Source organism: Mauremys reevesii, linkage group 1 (assembly GCF_016161935.1).
Source record: "Mauremys reevesii isolate NIE-2019 linkage group 1, ASM1616193v1, whole genome shotgun sequence".
Lineage (NCBI taxonomy): Eukaryota > Metazoa > Chordata > Testudines > Geoemydidae > Mauremys > Mauremys reevesii.
The window spans coordinates 22,226,046-22,250,392 of record NC_052623.1 but is presented as its reverse complement, the minus strand read 5'-3'; the positions used below and the strand labels follow the sequence as shown (position 1 = coordinate 22,250,392).

Genomic DNA, 24,347 nt, shown 5'->3' with positions numbered 1-24,347 from the left:
GCCTCGGGCGAGCAGCTAGGGGTGTCCCATTTTCTCTTTGGGAAATATAGTCACCCAGCAGTTCCAAACCACCATTGGCCGAGGGGCAACCCCACAGCTCTCAGCCACCACGGTGGTGAGGGAAACCATGGAACCGCAGCAGCAAAAGTCACAGACAGGTCACAGCTTCCGTGTATTTTTGTTTATTTCCCGTGACCTGTCCATGACTTTTACTAAAAATAACCATGACAAAATCGTAACCTTAGTGATGACACAAGATGGAACCATGGTATTGATGGTATTTGGATAGTGTATTCAGTCTTTGCACAGAAACTGACACTGATGCACACTCATTATTGGAGTACAGCTTTGCTAGATTAAGAATTAGTCTTTTGACTCCAGCAGATCAAAACGTTTCATACATATTTTTCTGCACTGTCAGCAAAATAATAAAGAATGTACGTAGACATAAAACCCCTGACTTTATATATATATGCACACAGGGATATGTGTGCATTCATATATGTGTGTATGCGCATACTTAGAAGTGAACATTCTTAAATGCTGTATATGTATATGTGTAATATCTTATACATATAAATATATGGTCCATCATTCTAATTCCATGCACAACTGCACTATAACCATTGTGGTTTATACGATCACACTTCATAGATGCATGACTCACTGGCTTCATTCATGTTTCCATATGTATGTAGAAACATAGCAAAGCAGACATTCCTAGAGACATTGCAGGACAACCTCATTGAGATGGACATTCTCACCTCCTCCCGACATGACGGTGCTTACAATGATGGGTATGTGACACTTATGTGGTCTTTCTGTTTACTGTACAGTCATTATGATCTTTGCATGAAAGCATTTGTCACTTCAGTGATGTTTTAAGGGCAATGCCATTTTTTGCCTCTTCTAAGATGGCTTTAAAAAATGAGGTTCCTGAGCTTGGAGCACAGCATCCTGTACATATTAATGGCACCCTCATTAATATGCTGATGATCCATAGCATCTCATTGGCTTTCTTTGCTATTTTGAAAATCATTTCACTAATAAGATGTATCTGTAGCAATTTACAGTCCTTTATGAACTAATGTTACTTGCATTTCAGTGAAAACTTTAAACTATTATGAGGCTGGCTGAACAATACTGCAAATGTTAAACTGATATTTTCCAGGTTCATTGCCTTACAAAGGTACAGAAGTATCTTTTTGACACTGATAGCAGTGATGATAGGGCATTTCTTTAAACCCAGGCCTTTAGTGTTGATTTAACATCCCATTTTGATGATAACCATCACTTTTTTAATTTAACTTTTGATTATATACCTTTTTAAGTTATAAACTGCTTCAAAGAAGATTACACATTGTACCGAATCTATATGACATGCTGTGTGTTAGTGGTTTCCTAATTAAATAATCATCATCAGCTGCAATACTGCTTGTTATATTTGTACACTGCAGATGCCTCTTCAATGAGGACCAAATAAATCTGTAGCTAAATAAAGCAAAGAAATGAATTAATAGTGGAGACGCTGCTGCAGAATTAAAGTTTTAACATAGACGAATAGTGGAAATAATGAGTTATGTTCTAGCAACCATTATTTTGTACAGTTAATTAACGGGTTTGCCAGAAGTAGTATAAACATTGTTCTGAAAGAAAATCCACATCACTTTATACTGCACAAATTGTTCCATGACTTTTCTTCGCAGCAATGTTTCTGCATGTGAGAGTTCGTCCCTATTATTACGTGTGTCTTTGAGATGGAAACCTCGGGCCACATGCTCGACTGGCATAAACCAGCATAACCAGCATAACACTGATTTATCACTGCTCAGGATCTAGCTCATAAAATCATGACTAAAAATACTAGCTGCATTGGGCCTGATTCTGATCCCACAGTGGTGGAATTACTCCTGATTTACCCTGGCCTAGAGAGAGGAGAATCAGGCCTACCACCCAAGCTACCACTGTTTCTCCTTCCTGTCCCTTCACTCCTGAAGAAAATCCAGGAATAGAGGGATTCGGTGCCTTAAAGTTCTCAAGAGCTTTTCCTGAAAATTGGAATTTTCATTTACAGTTTGACCCAACTCCCATAGAAGTCAATGGGATTCTTTCCTCTGACTTTAGTGAGACTTGCTCAATGTCCTTACATTACTGTCTCCCATAAAACAACTAGGCTAAAATATGGCTGCCATCAAAATTGTTGGGATGGAAAAATGGGGACACTGGCAATTTTGGCACCGTGAAAGGACTCCCTTGTCCCCATCTCCACACAGCAAAAAACAAACAAACAAAACAAAGCTCTCTTGCAGCAATCAGTATGTTTGGATAAATTTTCATGCTCTCCCCCACCTCCAACTTGCTCCCATTAAAATTCAGTTGAAAGTTTCACTGGGAGCAGGATCAGGCCCTCAGTCCTGCTTGCGTGAACTGATCTGTCCTAGCTATGCTTGGGATCTCTCATTTCACTGTAATGTGAGCTTTCCTGTGGAGACATCTCTTTCTGTCGAAGTGTTCTCTGCAGTATTGTTGGCACTGTGACTTTTTTCCTTTACTCTGTGTGACTTGTCTGTTTTTTATTCTTCTCTTCTGTTCATGGCATCCATGTATTTACAAAACATTGTGTGAAGCTGCTTTCTTCACTCCGGAAGCAGCCAGCGTCCTTAAGCTTTGAATTCTGCCTCTGCTTTTATTTTCGTGAAGAGTCACCTACTCTTTGTCTTTCTTCCCTCAGGCACTTCCTGTTTAAACCCGGAGGCACCTCTCCCCTCTTTTGTACAACATCGCCGGGATATCCCCTGACGTCCAGCACTGTGTACTCACCTCCCCCTAGACCCCTTCCCAGAAGTACCTTCTCTAGGCCTGCTTTTAGTCTGAAGAAACCCTATAAGTACTGTAACTGGAAATGTGCTGCTCTGAGTGCCATTATCATCTCAGTCACGCTAGTGATCCTGCTTGCTTATTTTATCGGTAAGCATATTCCACTTTTCAGCCTTTTTATCCTCTACCCTCAGCGCCAGTGTTGCTAACATTTGGGAACTGCAAGACCAATAGTAACTAACAAGTAAGGCCTCTTGGGGCTTGTCTAGATGGAGAGTTAGTGTGTGGCAAGCTGAGATGTAAATCTACAACACACTAGTCTGCTGTGTGCTAACTGGCTGCATGGACCATGCAACTGCGCACTAAAAGTTCTCTAGTGTGCTTTGACACATTCCAGTCTCAAATAGCAGCAAGTCAGTGTGCACTAGGGAACTTTTAATGTGCAGTTACTGGGTCCACATGGTTCATTAGTGCACAGCAGGCTGGTGCGCTGTGGATTTACCCACCAGCTTGCTGTGCACTAGCTCTCTGTCTGACAAGCCCTGAAACCCGTGTAAGCCCATTGACTTTGGTGGGTGTTGCTGTGTGGGGCTCATTTCATTTAATAGTACCATCAAGGTTTAATAGAACCTGTTCCATATGTAAAGAGTTTGAATTGTTCCTTTTCTGCTCGAGAAAGTGTTGGAATCAGCTAGAATGAGACAAGCCCTCCTACAATAAAGCATAGTAACGAGACTGGGATCCTGACTGTGCTCCCATCAAAGTCAGTGGGAGCCGAGTCAGACTCCAAATCCTGAAATGTTGGCTCTGTTCTCACTCCGGCAAAATCTCCACTTGGCTCGGAGCTAAATGTTGCTTGTCTTACACAAGTAATTTTATTGAAATTAATGGAACTAATTACATGAATAAGGAGAACAGTCTGGGAGTTTTAGTAGACTGAGGAAGTAGTTCAGGGGCTTTCGCTCAACATTTTGAGGGTTAGTGGAATAAATTAACTTTGAAATACAGAAGATCTGGAAAATTTGCTGTCCTGTTGCAGCTGTGCAATGACATTTTTGTTTGAATTTTGTCTGCAATTGGTTTCCTGGATTTCTAAGGTTTCCAGTGCTTATTGCAAGGAGCAACTGAACTATTAAGGTGAGAATAGTATTCCTCAACTTCTAAGGTCTAGGTATTACCTTTCATTTCTCTTCCTTCTTTGCTGGTATTAGTATATATAGGTTCTCTGCTAGACTCCTCTTTTAAAATGGCAATGATACAAACTGTTGTGTAGCCACAGGTGAAAGAGCCTGTTCTGTGTGGCACAAACAAGCTGTTGTCTTTGATTTCACTGTAACTTCCTGTAGGCTAAAGATCTGTAAAATATTGCGATTAGAACTAGCAAATCGTTACTTGGATTGAAAGATTTTTTGCTTTCATTTCATGTGTGTATAATTATTACTACAGTTACCACCAATGATCAGTTTCACCGTGTTCCCTTTATGTGTGCTGCTTTACTGACCGAATCTTTTCCACTGCTGACTCGTATTATACTTCGGTCACTTTTGTGCTTGCTATAATAGGAGCAGAAATGATTAATTAACCAGCATTAAATCAGTAACAGTTTGATGGAATGTACAGTCAGTTTTCATCATTTGCTACTTACGTTTGAGCCTGTCTGTCTCATTTATCTAGCATTCTCCTTATGCACTGAACAGGGTTCCACTGGACATTATCTCTCTGTGTCAGAGTATCTCTTCATAGCTCACTTAAAACTTTGGTGTCCATTAATTATGACTGTGGATGTATATACACTTTGCTGTGTTACAGACAGGTCTGGAAGGCTGACATGCCCCTTAATGGTCTCTGTTCAGAAACCCTTTCCAGCAGTTTTGAAATCCTGATTTAATTCATAGTTAATATGGTTAAAAATTATGTCCATGGGTTATGCTTAGGTCCTTTTTTTCCCCATTTGGATGAATCCTGTGGCATCTGCCAAGCAGTGTGTGCGACTGGCAAGGTGCCAGGAATGCTGATCAGGTTGAACTGTCGTAATTATGGGTCATTATTGCTAATTTCTAAAGGAACTATCAGTTATTAAAAATAAAATTTATCGGTTCAGTACAGCATAAACATATTTAACAAAGAGTATCACTGCCAGGCCCAATGATTTACTCAGCGGGCAAAAAAGCTGTTATTTAATTAGATTTTGATGAAAAATTGTGTTTAATTTCAAGTATAATCAATTATTAATTACTGTAATGAGAGACTCTGACTGGGTTTACTAATTAACTCATTTAAAAATTATGAATAACCTTTTCATTTGTAATTATTTTTTACATCCTGTCAAGTTGCAGATAAGAATTGTATCACCTGCCCCCCAAAAATTTACTTTGATCAACTTCTGTTTGAATTGCTAAGGTGGTGTTGAACATGGGTAAGAGTGGCAAAATATAGCCCTTATTATGTCTAGTGAATGTTGATAACTTGGCTAGTTGCCACTGGTTCTTGCTAGTTAAGTAATTATGGAAATTCTCTTTTATGACCATTGGCCCAATCCCAAAGAAGTTGAAGTCAATGGAAAGACTCCCATTAAAGCGAGCAAGCTTTGGATCAGGGCCTGTGGCAGTGATTTGAAGTTTAATTCTCTTCCACCTAGCAGTTGATACTAATGCTCCAGTCCACTGGGGAAGGTAGTGCACCAGAATGCCATTCACAGCACCGTCCTCCGTTCAAATTAAAACAAAAACAAAAAAAAACTACCTCAAGCAGAGTTTTCTTAACCTGAAACGAGCCAGAGACTTCATGAACTCCACCAGGGACTTCGCTATTGCCAATATGTTTTATGTGAAGGGGGCTCAGATACAGTGGTGATGTGCAGCAATACAAAACAGACACGCAGACAGATATTAGAGAGACCAGGTGGGTGAGATAATATCTTTAATTGGGCCACCTTTTGTTGGTGAAAGAGACAAGCTTCCAGGCTTACCCAGAGCTCTTGCTTAGGTCTGGGATGGATGGACGGATACCTCGATCAGCATGAAAACAAAGAGCCATTTGGACCTTTTTGAAGGGTGTATTTCCATTTTACCAAAGAGTTTATGCTCTTTAATAGTCTGTGGCTTATTTATCTTGCTGTTCTTTCATTTCAAAGATCTGGGAGTGGGGGGCAATTGGGAAAGAAGCAAGAGTCCATCTAAACGTAATGACCGGCAGCATGTGTAAACATTGTGATCTAGCTGAAGCTTTTGCAGGATTGAATCACTGGTCTTGAGAGATAATGGCAAACAAAATAGAAAAAAAGCCTATTAAGCATCAGAGGCTATTTTTCATTGGAATTAACCAGCTTTAAATTCACTTTCTATTATCTTTTCTAATATTCATAGAGAATACACTAAGTCAATGGCAACAATGCACACCAATAGCAATGCACTGCATGCACTGACCGCTGATGCTAAGGAAGAGCCTTATATCCAAATCCCGAAGACATTTCACAGGCTGGTCTTGTAAGCTGCATATGCCAAAGAGAAAACTGTATTAGGTCAAGGCTGCAACATAAAAACTGCAAGGGCAGTGAAATCAGAGCACTGAAAGGAAAGACTTCTTTAGGCAGCCTGTAACTAATCTGCAAATTTGCTGTTCCTGGAGGTTATGGAAACCCATGTTGTGGCTGTAATTTTAACAGAAATTGTTCATTTGGGGACTGTTTGTACTATTTTCAATTATACAAGGTACGGCAGTAACAAGGATGAACAAATCCTGTGCTCCAGAGTATTAAACTGTGTAGCTGGTGGGGGGGAGTCAGGAAGGAATTTTTTTCTCCCATGTACAAAAAGGCACAAGTGGCCAAACTCCAAATCCTGCCTCTTTTTCTTCAGGCGTGGAAGGCTTTGCTTGCACTGGAACAAGCCTGGTTCCACTGTGCAGTAACTGAATAGAATTTGGGGATCCCGCATGCCCCTGCCTGCCCCTCTTCCAAGGCCCTGCCCCTGCTCACTCCCTCCGTTGCTGGCTCCCCACCCTCACTCACTTTCAGCGGGCTAGGCAGAGGATTAGGATGTGGGAGGGGGTGAGGGTTCCAGCTGGGGGTGCAGGCTCCAGGGTGGAGCCAGAAATGAGGGGTTCAGGGTGTGGGAGGGTGTTCCGGGCTGAGGCAGGGGGTTGGGGTGTGGGAGGGGCTGAGGGCTCCGGCTGGAGATGTGGGCTCTGGGATGTGGCTGGGGATGAGTGGTTTGGGGTGCAGGAGGGAGCTCAGGGCTGGGGCAGAGAGTTGGGGTGTGGAAGGGGATGAGGGCTCCGTTTGGGGGTGCAGGCTCTGGGGTGGGGCTGGGGATGAGGGGGTTGGGGTTGGAGGAAGAGGCTCCAGGCTGGGGCTGAAGGGTTCCCGGCCAATGGGCGCTGCGGAGTCAGTGCTCGAGGTGGGGGCAGTGCGTGGAGACCTCCTGGCCGCCCCTGAATCTAAGAGCCGGACATGCCGTCTGCTTCCGGGAGCTGCACGGAGCCAGGGCAGGTAGAGAGCCTGCCTTAGCCCCGCTGCACCACCCCACCCACTGGTCTTTTAGCCCCCGGGAGATTGAGGCCAATTCCGATAGACCCCCGGCCAATCCGGGAGGGCTGGCAACCCTAATATGTGGCAGGAACAAGGTCTACTAGGACAGCTCTGTGGAAAAGCTCTGCTATCACTCCACATCTTGGGAGGAAGAATTCTGTCCCCATAGAGATCATAGGTATTAGAAATGGAAAAGTCTTGTTAGATTATCCAGCTCTCTCATGTCCACCAGCTGCTTGGCTAGATACTAGGAACAGTATTGGCTTCTAAATGAATTAGGGATGAAGAGTAGTTGCTTTCATCTGAAACAGAAGAAGTATCTTCCTGATCCAGTTACCAGGCCAGATGGATGTATAATTTGATGTAGTAAAGCACTTGCTATTTTCCTGCATTTTAAGCATGTGCTGCGGTTGCATTTCACAAACAGCAAAAGGGATGTGCATTTGATTCAAATTAAAGATACTGATGGAAAATGTATTACAGAGCCAGAACAGGCACTCATTTGATTGGAGTCAGATCTCGCTCTGCTATTTCAGCTCTCCATTACAGCCACTGTTTCACTTAGAGCTGCATTGCTCATGACCAGCAAAAGGCTTCAACGGTGAAACAGTTCCAGCACTGTGATGTGTTTATAAAGCAGCTTTCTTTTTGTTGTTTAAAGATTGTCCCAAAAGCTAACTTGAGCTCAGTTTATCCTTGACCCTTTGATGCTGTATACTAACCTTAGTTCAGTTTAGCTTTCCGAAGTTTCTAGCTATCTAGCTATGCATTTCTGATACAGCAATTACCATGGTGTCTGGGCACCACCTGAGATCAATAGAAAAGTCACTAATGCTTCATTCTTCAGCTTGCGCTGTATTTATTTAGCCTGCGTTTATACTGAGATATTAAGGCTTTCTTTCACTCACCCTAAAATATAGCCCAATATTTTGCCCTGCCAATAAATTTCCTTAATTTTCTTTTTTTCACTTTTCTTTTGTAATCCAGGATTAAGGGTTTTGTTTGTCTTCTCCTTTTAATTTACAGGGCCCTTTCCGTTCCTTATCTCCATCTAATCTCAGCTAAGAAAGACACAAACAACACACCAAAGGATCCTTTCTGGCAAAGCCTTTCTACATTGTGATCTGTTTTTGAGAGCAGGGGACTTGGCATCACAATTCAATTAACATTTGTGTCCTGCAATTATTTCATGGTTAGTGTGAGACTTAATTAATGACTGTGTGCAAAACACTGAGACCCAGTGGTGAAAGGTGCAGTAAAAGAGCAAGTAGTAGTATTCTTTATCCACAACTGTTGTTATGATATAACACTTATATTTAAGCAGCAAAGAGTCCTGTGGCACCTTATAGACTAACCGACGTATTGGAGCATGAGCTTTCGTGGGTGAATACCCACTTCGTCGGATGCATGTAGTGGAAATTTCCAGGGGCAGGTATATATACTTGACACCTATATTTAGACCTAGATTAGATTTTTATTGGTAAATTGCAGTAAGTGTTGACTTTATTGTACACACACACATTGAAAAAATATTAGAAATCTACAGATAAATCAAGTGAGAAAAATGCTGCTTGAAAACTACTTTGAGTCAGAATCCAATGATTTAAACTTTGGAATTCAGCTTGTTATAAATGGATTAGCAAATGAATAGTAAAAACAGGTGTGATTTAAGGATACTTACTCTGTGTATTTTGACATGTGGTGGTGATGATTTTGTTTTAACGGTTTAGAAAGCTTTAACTTTTGAATCTCAGCGTCTGCTGTCATTAAATAGTTGTCAGGCTCTTCTCCCACCCCTCCCCCCAATTTCCTGCAAATGTGAACATTTAAATAGTTAAGCATTTTTAACCATCATTTTTAACATCCATAGTTTTGCATGACTGTGAAATTTTAAATCAAATGCTTATAAATACACAACAATATCATCTGTTGAAGCTATAAAAAACACTGAATTCTGCCAAGCCTACTTACAGTGCCTAAAGAGCACAATCAGGTTGGGCCCCATTGTGCGTAACGTTGTACAGACATATAATAAATGACAGTCACTGCATCAAAGATCTTACAGGCTAAATGAAATGTGTTCCTGTTTGTCTTTCCAGTTTTTCATACAAGTGCCCATCACCATAGCATCTGAGCACCTCCCAAAGACAAACTACAATTGACAGTTTTTAAAAGTATTGTATTATCAGTATGACAATGATGGCCTGATTCTTCTCTGACATACGCCATTATTAAACAGGATCAACTTCATTTACATTAAAACTGGTGCAACTGAGATTGAAATCAGTCCAGAGTATTCTAACCATGCTGTCTGGTCCCATTAAAATCAATGGCAAAGCCCCCATAGATTGCAGCAGGATCTGGATTGGGCCCTAGGAAAGTTTACAAACAAAAACTGTTGTGATTCTGGAAAGTGGTCCAACTGAAAGCATAATACATCAACTGGATGCTGACCCTTCAGTCTGGTGTTAAGTGATCTTGGTGATAATTTCACCCCTGAGCTCCACATTTTGCCCATGTGAATTACCGCTGGGAACCAGAGGCATGAAAAGAACGCTAACTAAATGGAAAGATGCCATCAAAATGGAGTTATTGACTGACCCTTGAAAAATGTTTGATCGAGACAATTCAGAGGAACCCCTTACGTTTTTTTGTCCTACAGTAAGGATGGTGGGGAAACTTGGAGGCTTTTCTTCCTGTGGGTTAGCCTCCTTCATACTCTGCTCTTATTAAGGAGCAACGCTTAGGGCAGTTGCTGTGTCTAATGAGGACAAGATACATGTTGAGTAGCACTGAGCAAGAGCAAGCTGCCTGCAGGGATCTGGCAATGGAAGTTTCCACTGGGCAGTTCTAGGGTGAATCACTTTAATGTGTAAGTCACTTTACCAACTTCCTCCTAAAGTTATATAAAATACATAAGGCTCTCTAAAGTGCAGAGCAGTACATCCCTAGCTCAGAGAGAGCAGAGGAGGCTGCACTTTAGGACTGTACTTGTAAGCAAGGCAGCAATCATTAGGGAGAAGAAACAAGTGAAGGACAAAAATTTGTCAGGGCAAGTCATTGTCAGTCCTTCCCTTCACGCTTTTTCTTCCTCTGCTGCCGCTTTAGTCACATTGTGAAATAATTATAATTGGAATTTTTTCTTGCTTTCCACATCCAGAAAGAGTCTTTCTTGTTATAAGAGAGTGAGCATCTCTTCTTTGGCTTAGCATTTTGTCTTTGGACAGCAGCCACAGTTAGCTTTATAGCCCAAGAAACAGGAAGCTGAGATGTTTTAATGGCAGCTTTAAAATAAAGGTGTTAGAGATACAAGATCTGACTTTTGAGCTACTCTCGTGGAGATCAGTTCATTCAGATGGGTGTTGGGGAACTAACTGTAGTCACACTGGTATCACGATGGTTCCCTTTATTTCAGCCCTAACCAATATCTGTAACCTGACATTAACAGCGTTGGGTCAAGGAACTATATGGTTGTATGTAAACTGTTGAAAGAAAAAATCTCTCTTTGTCAGAAAATATGGCTTAAAAACAAATATAAATTATCTTCTGTTTTAGCAGCAGCTCAAAACAACAAATATAGAAATATTTTTAAATTAATCTAACAATGGAAGTGTTGTCCAAGAAGCCAAATGGTTCCAAGTATAAAACCTAAAAAGTACTTTGAACTTTCATAATTATAATGCATGCTCATTTTATAGCTCAGATTCCAGAGTTTTACAAGGATAAAATCTTGGCTTTTTCCATGTTCATGAAAGCCACATACGTTCCCAGATGGGTTTTGCAAAATCATTGCACTGGAAACCGACAGTGCTCATGTAGTCGCATTTTTGTGGGGCTCTTCATGCGATCATATTGAACTGCTTACCAGATGCTAAAAAGCAATACATTTTATAAAACAAATGATGAAAATGGAAGTGTAATGTGCAAGGGCAGCAAGTTCTGAAACCAGGTCATTGAATTCCTACTTGCAGAAACAGTCAACAGTCCTTCAGAAGTACACTGGGAAGAATGCTGATTAAGCACATCTCATTGAGCCTGATCCAGTGCTTACTGAAATCAGTGGAAAGACTCCCTTCTTCTTCAATGGATCCATCTACAATGGGCTTTTCACAGTATTTAAGGCCACAGGGACCATTACATAAACTAGTCTGATCTCCTGTATATAACAGACCATAGAATTTCACCCAGTTACCCCTGTATTGAGTCCAATAAGTTGTGTTTGACTAAAGCATATCTCCCAGGAAGACATCCAGCCTTGATTTAAAGACATCAAAAGATGGAGAATCCATCACTTCCCGGTAGCTTGGTCCAGTGGTTAATCACCCTCACCGTTAAAAATGTGTGCTGAATTTCTAATTTAAATTTGTCTGGCTTTAGCTTCCAGCCATTGGTTCTTGGTATGCCTTTCTCAGCTAGATTAAAGAGCTCTTCAGCACCGAGTGTTTTCTCCTCACGAAAGTATGTATACGCTGTAAACGAGTCACCACCAAATATATTTGGTCCTGCTGATTTAAAAAGGTCTGTTCCCAGTAGAACTTGTGTAACATCCTCTTTAGTTATTAATAGACTGAAAAGTACTTTGTCATCCTCATGTGATATGAGTGCATCATCCTGCTTGTTTTCAAATACAGAATAGAAATATTTATGGAATACTTCTGCCTTTTATAAATAATTATTAACAATTTTACCTTCTCCATCTAATAGTGAGTCTATTCTATTACTGGTATTTCTTTTGTTCCTAGTATACTTAAAAAGCTCCTTATTGTCCTTAGCCCAGCCAGCCATGGATTTTTCCTCTACTCTCTTTAGCTTCCCTTATCAATGTTCTGCTTGTCATAACTTCTGATTTATGTTGATTGGTAACTATTTCCCCCTTTTTTCAATTTTTATTATTTCTAATTTCTGATCAATCTATTTTTTTATTATATGGCCCTCATCAACATAGTATCTGTAAAAGTCCTACTTAGCAACTTTGTCATGTCATGACAGACCTTAAAGCTATTGCCTCCACGCTTTCGAGGAAGCGTCTATATTTCTGGCCAAATTCAGACCCCGTAAAAGTGGTTGCAACAACATGGATTTGTAGCTACTTACATCAGGTCTGAATCTGGCCCTTGATCTGTGACCTATTTTAAAAAGTGCATAGTTGATTTGCAGATTCTAGGAGGAGGCGGTTCAGAGTGGTATTTTTGACCAATCTTCTAAAAACAAATGTAAGAAAGCCACTTTATGGGAACCAGATTAACACAACAGCTAAACCACTGTAAGCTATCTGTACCATATTATTACTGCCACTCATTTTTCAGGACCTGCTCAGAATTCAGATGATACAGTTAAAAAACAATGGACCTTTGTGTCGTCATTTATACCTGAGCAAAGTGAATGCAAAATACTGCCAACAGCGTAAGTGCAAGGATGATTTTCATTTCATAGCATTTTAAACTCACTCCATGCACTTACCTCTGGAGCAATCGATCCAGCAGGGGTCGATTTATCACGTCTAGTGAAGACTCGATAAATCAACCGCCGAGCACTCTCCGAGCGAGAGGCACAGGCGGAGTCAATGGGGGAGCCTCAGCAGCAAAGACACCACGGTAAGTAGATCTAAGTACGTCGACTTGAGCTACGTTATTCACGTAGCTGAAGTTGCGCAACTTAGATCGACCCCCACCCCACCCCCAGTGTAGACCAGGCCTAAATGACTAGTCAAGGTGCAAGACAGTGGAGAATCAGATGCTATGTCTGCAGACAGCCTGAGCATTTTGAAGTGGAGTAAGGTTTAGTTAGCCCAGACCAGGTAGTGGAGAATGGCAAAAGGTTTTTTCCATGCTTAGCCTCTGTAGTTTTTTATTATTATGACACATGACATCAATATGAGGCTCTCATCACACTTGAGAGTGAAAAACAATGCATAGTGCAGTTTTCACCAGTATAACAGAGAACACAATTTATCCCAATATCAGCAAGAGCTAGAGCCCTGTGAAATGACTTGTTTTTGCTTAATGAGTATGTGTGTGTGCAAGCAATTATTTTTGTGAATGCAATGGGCCCTTGCTAATTCTTAGCTATAACAGAGAGACCCATTGCTAATGATAAAATTAGAAAATATATACATACATAACATGAAGATGTGAAAATGCCATCCCTCCCTCCACCCCCTACTCCTGTTACACAGGCAGTAAAAAATTCCGTGCACAGACATAGTAGAGAGAATGGCTTCTGTTTAGAAATAGCTCAAAACTGTCAAGTCTCTGGCTAATCAAGAGCCATAAAGATCCCACTGAGCTTGGCATTTGCACGGTGGCATTGTGAAACTCAGCCAGAGATTATGGCTGTACTACAGAGCGGGTGGGTGAGGTTCTGTGGCCTGCACTGTGCAGGCCATCATACTAGATGATCATGATGGTCCTTTTAGGCCTTAAAAGTTATGAAACCACATGTCAGTGTCACAACATGAAAGTCAGCCCCTTGCATGCTTAATCCACCCTTAAGGAAATGGACTCTCAGATTTGGTCAGTAACGTTTATGTGTAGTGAGTTTTTATAGTTGTACTTCCTCCCCCCTGAAAAATACACATTTGACACTGTGAGTGCTGGCACAGCCTTTATGACAGTGACACAGACGTGCCGGCGGACTCCTCATTTCACAGTTCAGACTGACCTTTGCACATGAACGCTGAAGAGGAATCAAGTTTACAGGTCTTAATATCTCCTGAAAGGAGTTCTCTTCGAATCTGTATTTTTATTTCATACTAATTACTGGGGAACAACATAATTTAATTACAGTTAAGAAGAGAGAGAAAGAAACATTTCCCGTAATGGATTTTCTTTCACTGTTTTTAAACACGATACGTTGGTGCGGGGGTAACTAGTCATAATAATAGGCTCAGATAAGGATGTCAGTAACACTGAAAAATACTCCTGAATTAGAGTTCAGTGATTCCCCCTCCCCCTCGCCCCCCGCCGCCTTCCTTTTCTACTATAAATAACAAAATAGCTTCAAAACCTTATGTGCAGGGTTTGGTATAAATTTCTATTGGGCTTTGTGATGGGGGAGGGATAGCTCAGTGGTTTGAGCATTGGCCTGTTAAACCCAGGGTTGTGAGTTCAATCCCTGAGGGGGCCACTTAGGGATCTGGGGATTGGTCCTGCTTTGAGCAGAGGGTTGGACTAGATGATCTCTTGAGGTCCCTTCCAACCCTAATAATCGATGATTCTATGGGTAGTGTGGTGCCTAGAGGTCAGCCCACCCCAGCAAGTGGCATGGCCCTTCAGAATTTTGGAAGGCCTGATGTATATACCAGGACCTAGAAGATATTGGTAGAGAGAGGAAGCGATCCCCCGAATACATGGTTTTGGGGAGGAGATCCCATCACTGATTTTTAAGTGTGTGAGGCCAGGAGCCTTGCAGAGGGGGCAGGGCAATGCTCCCATCTCACCCAACCAATTGAGATGAGCTTTAAAGAGCCAGCATATATGCTACCTCCTCCTTGGTAGCAGGAGAAGACTGCCTGCTGAAATGAGCACTAGTTAGGGGAAAAGAGCCACCTAAAAGAGAAGGAGGCTGAGGCTCTACAGCTGGCAAAATTACAGCCTACCTCCAAGGAGGAGAGGTGGGGACTCCTGGCCTAGGAATAGAGGTCTGAGTTACCAGCTCCATGAGGAGGGCTGTGTTTCGTGCCTTAAGGAGAGACAAAGTGACAGTTTGAAGTAGGAGGAGAATAGGGGATTCCTGTTCTGAGAGAGTGATTATTTGAACCATAACCCCAGCTCCAGGAAGAGGGTAGGGGTGACATTCTATGTAACTGACCAGAACTAATGTATCGACCCAGGGTGGGGTGACCTGCCGTAAGTAACAAAGTGTGTTACACTTTATTGAAAAACGTATGCAATAAGGCATGAGGCAATGTAAGGATGGCAGAATCTGACCCTGAATGATTTGGGAGCAGAACTGATTTATTTTGGGAACGGCACATGATCTTCAAGTTAAAAATTAACAGCCCATCCCCCAATTACCAGCCTTTCTGACATACCTCTTTGCTTGACTTTGTCGTACCCTGTACTAAAGCCCATCCACATTGCAATCAGAAACATGCTAACTACAACCCAATTTAAAGAGACGGTGGGAGCAGTGCATGGAAACCTGTTTAAAACATGGTAGTACATGGTACAGCTGGAGTGTGGTGCATTGTCCACCTCGTACAGTTGTAGCATGGATGGTTTCAATATCCAATGAAAAGGGACACTTTATTTTTATCTTTTTAAAGAGTACCAGGAGGAATAATGCCCTTGCCTGTACTAAGGTTATTTCTCAAAAATTTCCCACTATTGCTTACACTGGTTCTACCACAAGGTGGAGCAGAACCGTTGTTAGCAAAGGTGGGAAATATTAGAGAAATACACCTAGCGTGGTAGTGTAGAAAAGGCTTTTTGTGGCTCCTGACATTTTACTGCCCAGTAAAACACCTAAGCAGTGTTAGATTACCAGCGGTAAAAGATTGAATTGGCATTTTATTTATCTAGTGCTCAGTCCACTGCTAACACTCAGGGAGCTGAACCAGTATTAGTAACCACAGGACATTTGGGGGAAATGAGGCTAGTGTGGAAAAGGCCGGCATGGACCGTATCCCAGGACAACCCCATTGTAACTGGTTCCTCTGACACAGTTATTTTGTGGAGTAGATGGGACCAAAAGGATAGCCCAAATGGCCTCAAACACAATTATCTAAGCATGGATATATTCACCTGTGTGAAATGCAGCCATTCTGATTTGCTACCATTTTACACCGTCACAGGTGTAGATGATGACATCAGGTTCACAGCAGTGGAGAATCAGGTCTATAACGGTATGTCTACACTATACCTGGGAGTGAGGCTCTAAGCCTGGGTAGACAGACTCACAGTAGCTTGGCTGTGGCGATCGTGTTAAAAATAGCAGTGTGGACAGGGCAGTTCAGGCAGCAGCTAAGGCTCTCAAGCTCGCCCAACCCCCTGTATCTGAGCTCAGGTGGCTAGCCCCCGTCTCCACCAGAGCTGCAATGTCCACAGTGTGGTTTTTACTATGCTAGGTTGGCTTGAACTAGCATAAGTCTCTCTGTTTAGGCTGGGAGGCTCACTTCCAGCTGCAATGCAGACATACCCTAGATGTCCGTAAGTCACACCTGCTTGTAAGCGGTAGAGGTAGCAATGAGCCTTTTGCCATCTCTCTGAAAATTGGCCCAAATTTGGCAAAATAATAAGCCTCTGAAAAATCTCTGGTCACAAATGTTCAGTAGAGACTTGTTCGAGTCTGGTAGCTAAAATCTTGGGAGATTCCACCTGCACTGACCATGCTCCATCCCCTCACAACGCCTGATGCTAATCAGACTGTGCCATTGCCACAAAGCAACTAAACATGCTCCATTTATGAATGGACTGCACATGCGACATCTTCACAGAGTGCCTGAGTATGCTCCAACTTGGAGATGCAGGGGCTGAGCAGACTTTCCTTGCAATTGCTCCTCCTATCAGGATTCTTGTGGGAAAAATAATATATGATTATGTCATTAAAGACAGTTTTATCATGATGCATATGCACAAGGGCGCCATATTAAAGTTGCACGGGCAATCTTAATTTTGACATTTTCTACCTTTTACATTCATGACTTTGCATCCTTTGCATTCTCTTAACATTGTTTTTGGGATGTAATTAACTAAAAAGGTGGCTGTGGGCCTCATTATAGAATGCTGTGGGTTGCATTTGGCCTTTTTCTGTCTGCTGGATTAGTCCTGAGGCTGGAATTAACAGATTGGCAGGTATGTTAAATGTTGTTATTGAGAGAGCTTTTAGCACTGATCTGTACCATTCACTGAAGATTTATAGCTCCCTTGAGTCCTGTGCTGGATTTTGCCCAGGGTCTCTAGGGAGGTGGGGAAATTCCAGTGTCATTAATTGTGCTGTGTCATCCATTTAATCAGCTTTCCCAGATAGTACATTTGTATCAATTTGCCAAGTTTTTGCACAGAGAAAGTGGGGTTTTCTGCCCAAATTAACTTTCACCATTAATAGCTTGTTTTTTTCAAGTTTGTTTGGAGAGAGATAAGAAAGTAAAATAAAGTGCACCTTCATCTCCTAAGTCTCCTTAAAACAATGAAGTGACCCCTTAAAACATCTGCATAATGAAACCTTCACTTCCATGTGCTTAATGATAAGGCCAGGGGTAGGTGGGGAAGTGGGATACCTGGAGGAAACACAAGGAGGAGGGTGCAAAAGGGAAGGCCTCCTTATTCATCCTGAGAAAGTAGGGCAATCAGCTAGTTATATTAGGTGCCTGTACACGAATGCAAGAAGCCTGGGAAACAAGCAGGGAGAACTGGAAGTCCTGGCACAGTCAAGGAACTGTGATGTGATTGGAATAACAGAGACTTGGTGGGGTAACTCACATGACTGGAGCACTGTCATGGATGGGTATAAACCGTTCAGGAAAGACAGGCAGGGGAGAAACGGTGGAGGAGGTGCACTGTATATAAGAGAGCTATATAGAGAGCAGTATGATTGCTCAAGCTCCAGTATGAAACTGGAGAAAAGCCTGTTGAGAGTCTTTGGGTTAAGTTTAGAGGCGAGAGCAAAAAGGGTGATGTCATGGTGGGCGTCTGCTATAAACCACAAGACCAGGAGGATGAGGTAGTCGAGGCTTTCTTCGGACAACTAACAAACATTTTCAGATCACAGGCTCTGGTTCTCATGGGGGACTTCAATCACTCTGACATCTCCTGGGAGAGCAATATAGCAATGCACAGACAGACCAGGAAGTTTCTGGAGAATGTTGGGGACAACTTCCTGGTGCAAGTGGTGGAGGAACCAAATAGGGGCCGTGCTCCTCTGGACCTGCTGCCCACAAACTGGGAAGGATTGGTAGGGGAAGTAGAAGTGGGTGGCAACCTGGGTAGCAGTGACCATGAGATAGTCGAGTTCAGGATCCTGACAAAAGGAAGAAATTAGAGCAGCAGAATACAGACCCTGGACTTCAGAAAAGTAGGCTTTCACTCCCTCAGGGAACTGATGAGCAGGATCCCCTGTGAGGCTAATATGAGGGGGAAAGGAGTCCAGGAGATCTGGCTGTATTTTAAAGAAGCCTTATTGAGGGTGCAGGAACAAACCATCCCAATCTGCAGAAAGAATAGCAAATATAGCAGGTGACCAGCTTGGCTTAACAGAGAAATCTTCAGTGAGCTTAAACACGAAAAGGAAACTTACAAGCAGTAGAAACTTGGACAGATAACTAGGGAGAAGTATAAAAATATTGCTCGAGCATGCAGGGGTGTAAGCAGAAAGGCCAAAGTATGGTTGGAGTTGCAGATATCAGGGGATGTGAAGGGTAACAAGAAGGGTTTCTACAAGTACGTTAGCAACAAGAAGGTGGTCAGGGAAAGTATGGCACCCTTTCTGAATGGGGGAGGCAACCTAGTGACAGATGATATGGAAAAAGCTGAAGTACTCTATGCTTTTTTTTGCCATGGTCTTCACAGACAAGGTCAGCTCCCAGACTGCTGCACTGGGTAGCACAGTATGAGGAGGGGGTGAGCAGCCCTCAGTGGTGAAAGAACAGGTTAAGGACTATTTAGAAAAGCTGGACATGCACAACTCCATGGTTCCAGATCTAATGCAACTGAGGATGCTGAGGGATTTGGCTGATGTGATTGCAGAGTCATTGGCCATTATCTTTGAAAACTCATGGCAATCAGGGAAGGTCCCAGGCGATAGGAAAAAGGCAAATATAGTGCCAATCTTTAAAAAAGGGAAGAAGGAGAATCCATGGAACTACAGACCAGTCAGCCTCATCTCAGTCCCTGGAAAAATCATGGAGCAGGTCCTCAAGGAATCCATTTTGATGCACTTGGAGAAGAGGAAGGTGATCAGGAACAGTCAACATGGATTCAACAAGGGAAGTCATGCCTGACCAACTTGATTGCCTTCTATGATGTGGATATGGGGAAAGCAGTGGGCATGATGTATCTTGACTTTAGCAAAGCTTTTGTTACAGTCTCCCACAGTATTCTTGCCAGCAAGTTAAAAAAGTATGGATTGGATGAATGGACTATAAGGTGGATAGAAAGCTGGCTAGATTGTTGGGCTCCATGGGTAGTGATCAACGGCTTGATGTCTAGTTGGCAGCCAGTATCAAGCCTCAAGGGATCGGTCCTGGGGCTGGTTTTGTTCAGCATCTTCATTAATGATCTGGATGATGGGATGGATTGCACCCTCAGCAAGTTCGTGGCTGACACTAAGCTGGGGAGAGAGGTAGATATACTGGAGGGAAGGGATAGGGTCCAGAGTGACTTAGACAAATTGGAGGATTGAGCCAAAAAAAATCTAGCAAGGTTCAACAAGGACAAGTGCAGAGTCCTGCACTTAGGACAGAAGAATCCCATGCACTGCTACAGGCTGGGGACCGACTGGCTAAGCGGCAGTTCTGCAGAAAAGGACCTGGGGAGTTCAGTGGATGAGAAGTTGGATATGAGTCAACAGTGTGCCCTTGTTGCCAAGAAAGCTAACGGCATATTGGGCTGCATTAGTAGGACCATTGCCAGCAGATGGAGGAAAGTGATTATTCCCCTGTATTCAGCAGTGGTGAGGCCACATCTGGAGTATTGCGTCCAATTTTGGGCCCCCCACTTAAAGAAAGCATGTGGACAAATTGGAGAGAGTCCAGCTAAGGGCAACCGAAAATGATTAGGGGGCTGGGGCACATGACTTATGAGGAGAGGGTGAGGGAACTGAGCTTATTTAGTCTGCAGAAGAGAAGAGTGAGGGGGGAATTGATAGCAGCCTTCAACTACCTGAAGGTGGGTTCCAAAGAGGATGGAGCTTGGCTGTTCTCAGTGGTGGCAGATGACAGAACAAAAAGTAATGGTCTCAAGTTGAAGTGAGGGAGGTCTAGGTTGGATATTAGGAAAAACTTTTTCACTAGGAGGGTGGTGAAGTACTGGAATGGGTTACCTAGGGAGGTGGTGGAATCTCCATCCTTAGAGGTTTTTAAGGCCCGGCTTGACAAAGTCTTGGCTGGGTTGTGGTTGGTCCTGCTTTGAGCAGGGGATTGGACTAGATGATCTTGTGAGATCTATTCCAACCCTGATAGTCTATGATTCTATGGCAGAAAGGACTGGGTTTGAAGGCTCAGTATGTGAGTTACTGAGCATGTCATCCTGATTCAGTTAAGCACAAGAGTAGTTCTGTTGGAAGTCAGTGGAACTACTGACATTGTTAAAATTAAACATGTGCTTAAAGTCCTTTGCTGGAACAGAGGGACCAGCTTTTTGTTCTATGATTGTACCGCATCTATCACAACCGTGACTGGGGCTGATAGCTGCTACCCCAATACAAATAATAAATAACAACTGCTGAACTGTAGCTGATTTAACTTGGTGAATTACATTCCTTCAGTGAGGGTTCAGCAATGATAGGTGCCTAATTAAATGGTATGTGTAAAATTATATCATGCGTAACAGGCTAACCCAGAATTTTAGTAGTTGCAAAGCCGAGTTGGAAGCCCCCTGTCTGTGCTCATTTCTCTAATTGAAGTGAATACTCCAATGGGAAATTTCTATGGCTAATATTCTATACACAAATTAAAACACCATTTAGAGGTACGGTGGGACCATATTATAATTGACTTTGATTGTGAAGAAATCTCAGTAATATACATATTAATATGGCCTCTGTCATAAAGGGAATCTGGAAGGAAAAATATTATTTTACTGAGGAAGGCCTGAGCATGTATAACACCAAATTTACTAGCATCTGTGGGACTGGAATAAGCTGCACCAGTGCAGTAAGCTGCCTAACAGCAGCAAAATGTTGCTGAGGTTCATCTTTCGACTTCCTCTTCTGCTTTCTCATTGGCGCAAGTGTGGGGAGGAAATTATAGATTATACATAAGCAGACAGCTTCTTTGATAAGCCAGGGCGCCTTTACATATAAATCGTTTTTTTTTCATAGGTTGACACTTGAAAAGAGCCTCCTAAGGAAATGAATATAAATATGCTAAGCATTTAAAATGTATCTTGCCCCTCTGCGCAGGAAATGACAAGCCTGTGAATGTGCCACACTAAAGCTGGTGCGGCAGTGATCATCTATTAGCACTTCGAATGAACAGCCAATCACTTGAAATTCTTTGATCCCCAGGGTAATTAGGGAAACCTTGAATAGGAAGTGCTGACTCTGTGTTGAACAAACATTGAGTTTAACCACTTCATTTCATAGTATTTCTTTCTAGTCACTTCCTTGAAGCTTTCAAAGGGTGCTTCATCTGGAAGCTCTGTTGTAGCTTTTAAGAGCAATTGACAACTAATTGAAAATATAAAATATTCTGCTAAGAAGGAACTGTTACTATTTGCAGGCTATTTACTTGCACCTTGAAAGTCTCTACTGTAGCTTCAACACACAGGAAAGACACATCTTGTTTAGATAAAAAAGTTAAGTCAGAAGTCGTCAAAGTGTGATGAGTGTGGCAGATACATTCCTTGGGCACAATCCGTACAAGTGACCTCTTGGGGAGGTGGGTTGTGTTTTGTGGAAACAACATCTGGAGATGTTTCCAGAGAAGATCCAAAAATTCCGCTCTGATTTCTTGTTGAAATGGTAGCTTGGAGCCCCAACTCTTGCTTCTGGCCCTGCATAAGTTAAGGTTATCCCGGCCCAATGGCTGCTCACGTCTTTAATTTGGGTGAATGGTTCATACAAAGATCAAGTGCCAACAGGCAGTGCTCTATCGTGATAGGAATGCAGGGCAGCCTCAACCAAGGTGGAGCCTCGTACCTAGGTCCTATCCCTTCTCTCATTAATATAGAGGTGTAGCCCTGTGTGGTGACAGGTACTTGTGTTGCATAGGTGCTGTCTTTATGAGTTGGCCCCCAATCCACCCCAGACCCTGCCCCCACGCCTCCCCTTCCCCCAAGTCCCACTCCACCTCTTCCTGCCCTGCTCTTCCCCTGCCCCATTCCGCTCCCTCACTCCTCCCCTCCTCCCCCCCCCAGCGACTCCTGCATACCGCTGGACAACTGATCGCGACGGGCAGGAGGTGCTGGGAGGAAGATGGAGGAGCTGATCATCAGAGCTGCCAGTGGATGCTGAGCACCCACTATTTTTTTCCGTTGGTGCTTCATCCCCGGAGCACCAATGGAGTCAACACCTGTGCTGTGTTGTATTATATTCAGTACAGGATAGAACAAAACATGGAGGCATCACATCCTGGGAATTGACCTCACCATGCGTTTAGATAAACAATGTGAGGAGCCATGATGTGCTGCATTTTATATGGGGCCCAGTCTTGCAGTTGCCACCCTTACTCTCTATTGACACAGGCTGTGCCACGAGAGTCACTTGGCTCTTGAACTTCTGGCATGTTGCCAGCACACCCCTCCGGGCAAAGTAGCATTTCCCCTGAATAAAGTGTCAACAAGACTCAGGAGAGATGTTTGTTTGCTTGCTTCCTTTAATGTCTGTTTTGCTGCTTTTATTCCCCTTAATCTTATAGGCCTTTTTCCATGATTTATTGAAAGATTGACAAACTGAGTGATTATTTCACTCTGAAAGACTCCTTTTCATAACAACATTGAATGTCAGAAAAGTATGATTAATTCTGCAGCAGTCAATTCTTCCACTTCTTCAAAAATCATATAATTTCAGTGTAGAGAGAGACGGTTATTCAGATAATTACAGTCAAGTTTATCTCAGAGATAGGAGCGAAAGCAGTAGATTTACTTGAGTCAAAATTAGCCCTGAGTAATTTACTGGTGGAATCCAAAGTATTTGAACTTTTTAAAAAAATACCAGTTCTCACTTGAAAGGTGTCGTTACTACAAAGGGCCAGCATGATGTTTGGCCCAAAGGCCAGAGAGTCAGAGGAGTACATTAGAAGAGGCTACATCCAGTTCACTTCCAGAGAAAAAGAGAGAGAGAAATGGGAGACAGAGGAAGAAAGAAGGATGGATACAGGGATTGTTCTGAAAGCCTTCCCATTCCATGTTTGAGCCCCACATTTTTTCCTGTCTGTTGCCCTCTCACTTCTCTTGCTCATTCCCTCCCTTACTTTTTTCTAGCATGTTCCATCCCTTAATGGTCTCATCCTCTCTCTCTCTCTCTCTCTGGCTCTTTGTTTCTTCATTCTGATTCATCTTTACTCATTGTTTTTGTCCTGACCCCCTGTTTCTTTTCTTCCTGTTTTTCTCTACTCCCTCCCCATGGGCTGCTCCTGGGGGAAGAGAGTCCTAGCTTTCGAAAAGTGCTCCTTTCTCATGTGCTTTGGCTGAGCTGTTATTAAGCCCAAGAGGTGCTCCATAGAAGAGGAAGGAATTGCTGTGCTGAGTGGGCCCAGGGGAGGCACTTCCAAAGCCTTTGCTGTTAGTGTTCCAACGCAGAAGAAAAAGGAGATGGAAAGCTTGGTTTTACCAAAGCTTGCATGTGCGCTCTCTCTATTTCCCTGTTTAACATAAGAACATAAGAGCGGCCATACCGAACCAGACCAAAGGTCCATCTAGCCCAGTATCCTGTCTTTTGACAATGGCCAGTGCCAGATGCTTCAGAGGAAATAAACAGAACAGGGCAATTATCAGGTGATTCATCCCCTGTCATCCACTCCTAGCTTCTGGCAGTCAGAGGTTTCAGAACACCCAGAGTGTGGGGTTGCGTCCCTGACCATCTTGGCTAATAGCCACTGGTTGACCTATTCTCCATGAACTTATCTAGTTCTTTTTTGTACCCAGTTATATTTTTGACCTTCACAACATCCCCTGGCAATCAGTTCCACAGGTTGACTGCATTGTGTGAAGTAGTACTTCCTTTTATATCTTTTAAACCTCTTGCCTATTCGTTTAATTGGGTGATCCCTGTGTTATGGTGAGAAGGGGTAAATAACATTTCCTTATTTACTTTCTTCACACCATTCTTGTTTTTATAGACTTCTATCATATCCATGGATTTATATAGTGGCATTATGATATTTTCTGTTTTATTATCTATCCCT

The 24,347-nt window shown here is 42.7% G+C and overlaps 1 protein-coding gene across 26 annotated transcripts in view; it reads left to right on the top strand.

The window, feature by feature from the left end:
* Positions 1-24,347, top strand: part of TENM4 (teneurin transmembrane protein 4) — a 766,066-nt gene that overhangs the window by 520,319 nt on the left and 221,400 nt on the right. For 24 of the 26 annotated variants that reach the window (XM_039490391.1, XM_039490320.1, XM_039490356.1 and 21 more), the window contains 2 exons: positions 699-797; positions 2,732-2,967. The exons of 1 other annotated variant lie outside the window; for it this stretch is intronic. In XM_039490391.1, coding sequence (XP_039346325.1) covers positions 699-797; positions 2,732-2,967 — 335 coding nt within the window. The remainder of the gene's footprint in view (positions 1-698; positions 798-2,731; positions 2,968-24,347) is intronic. One more of the 26 variants, XM_039490451.1, reaches the window with a different exon arrangement.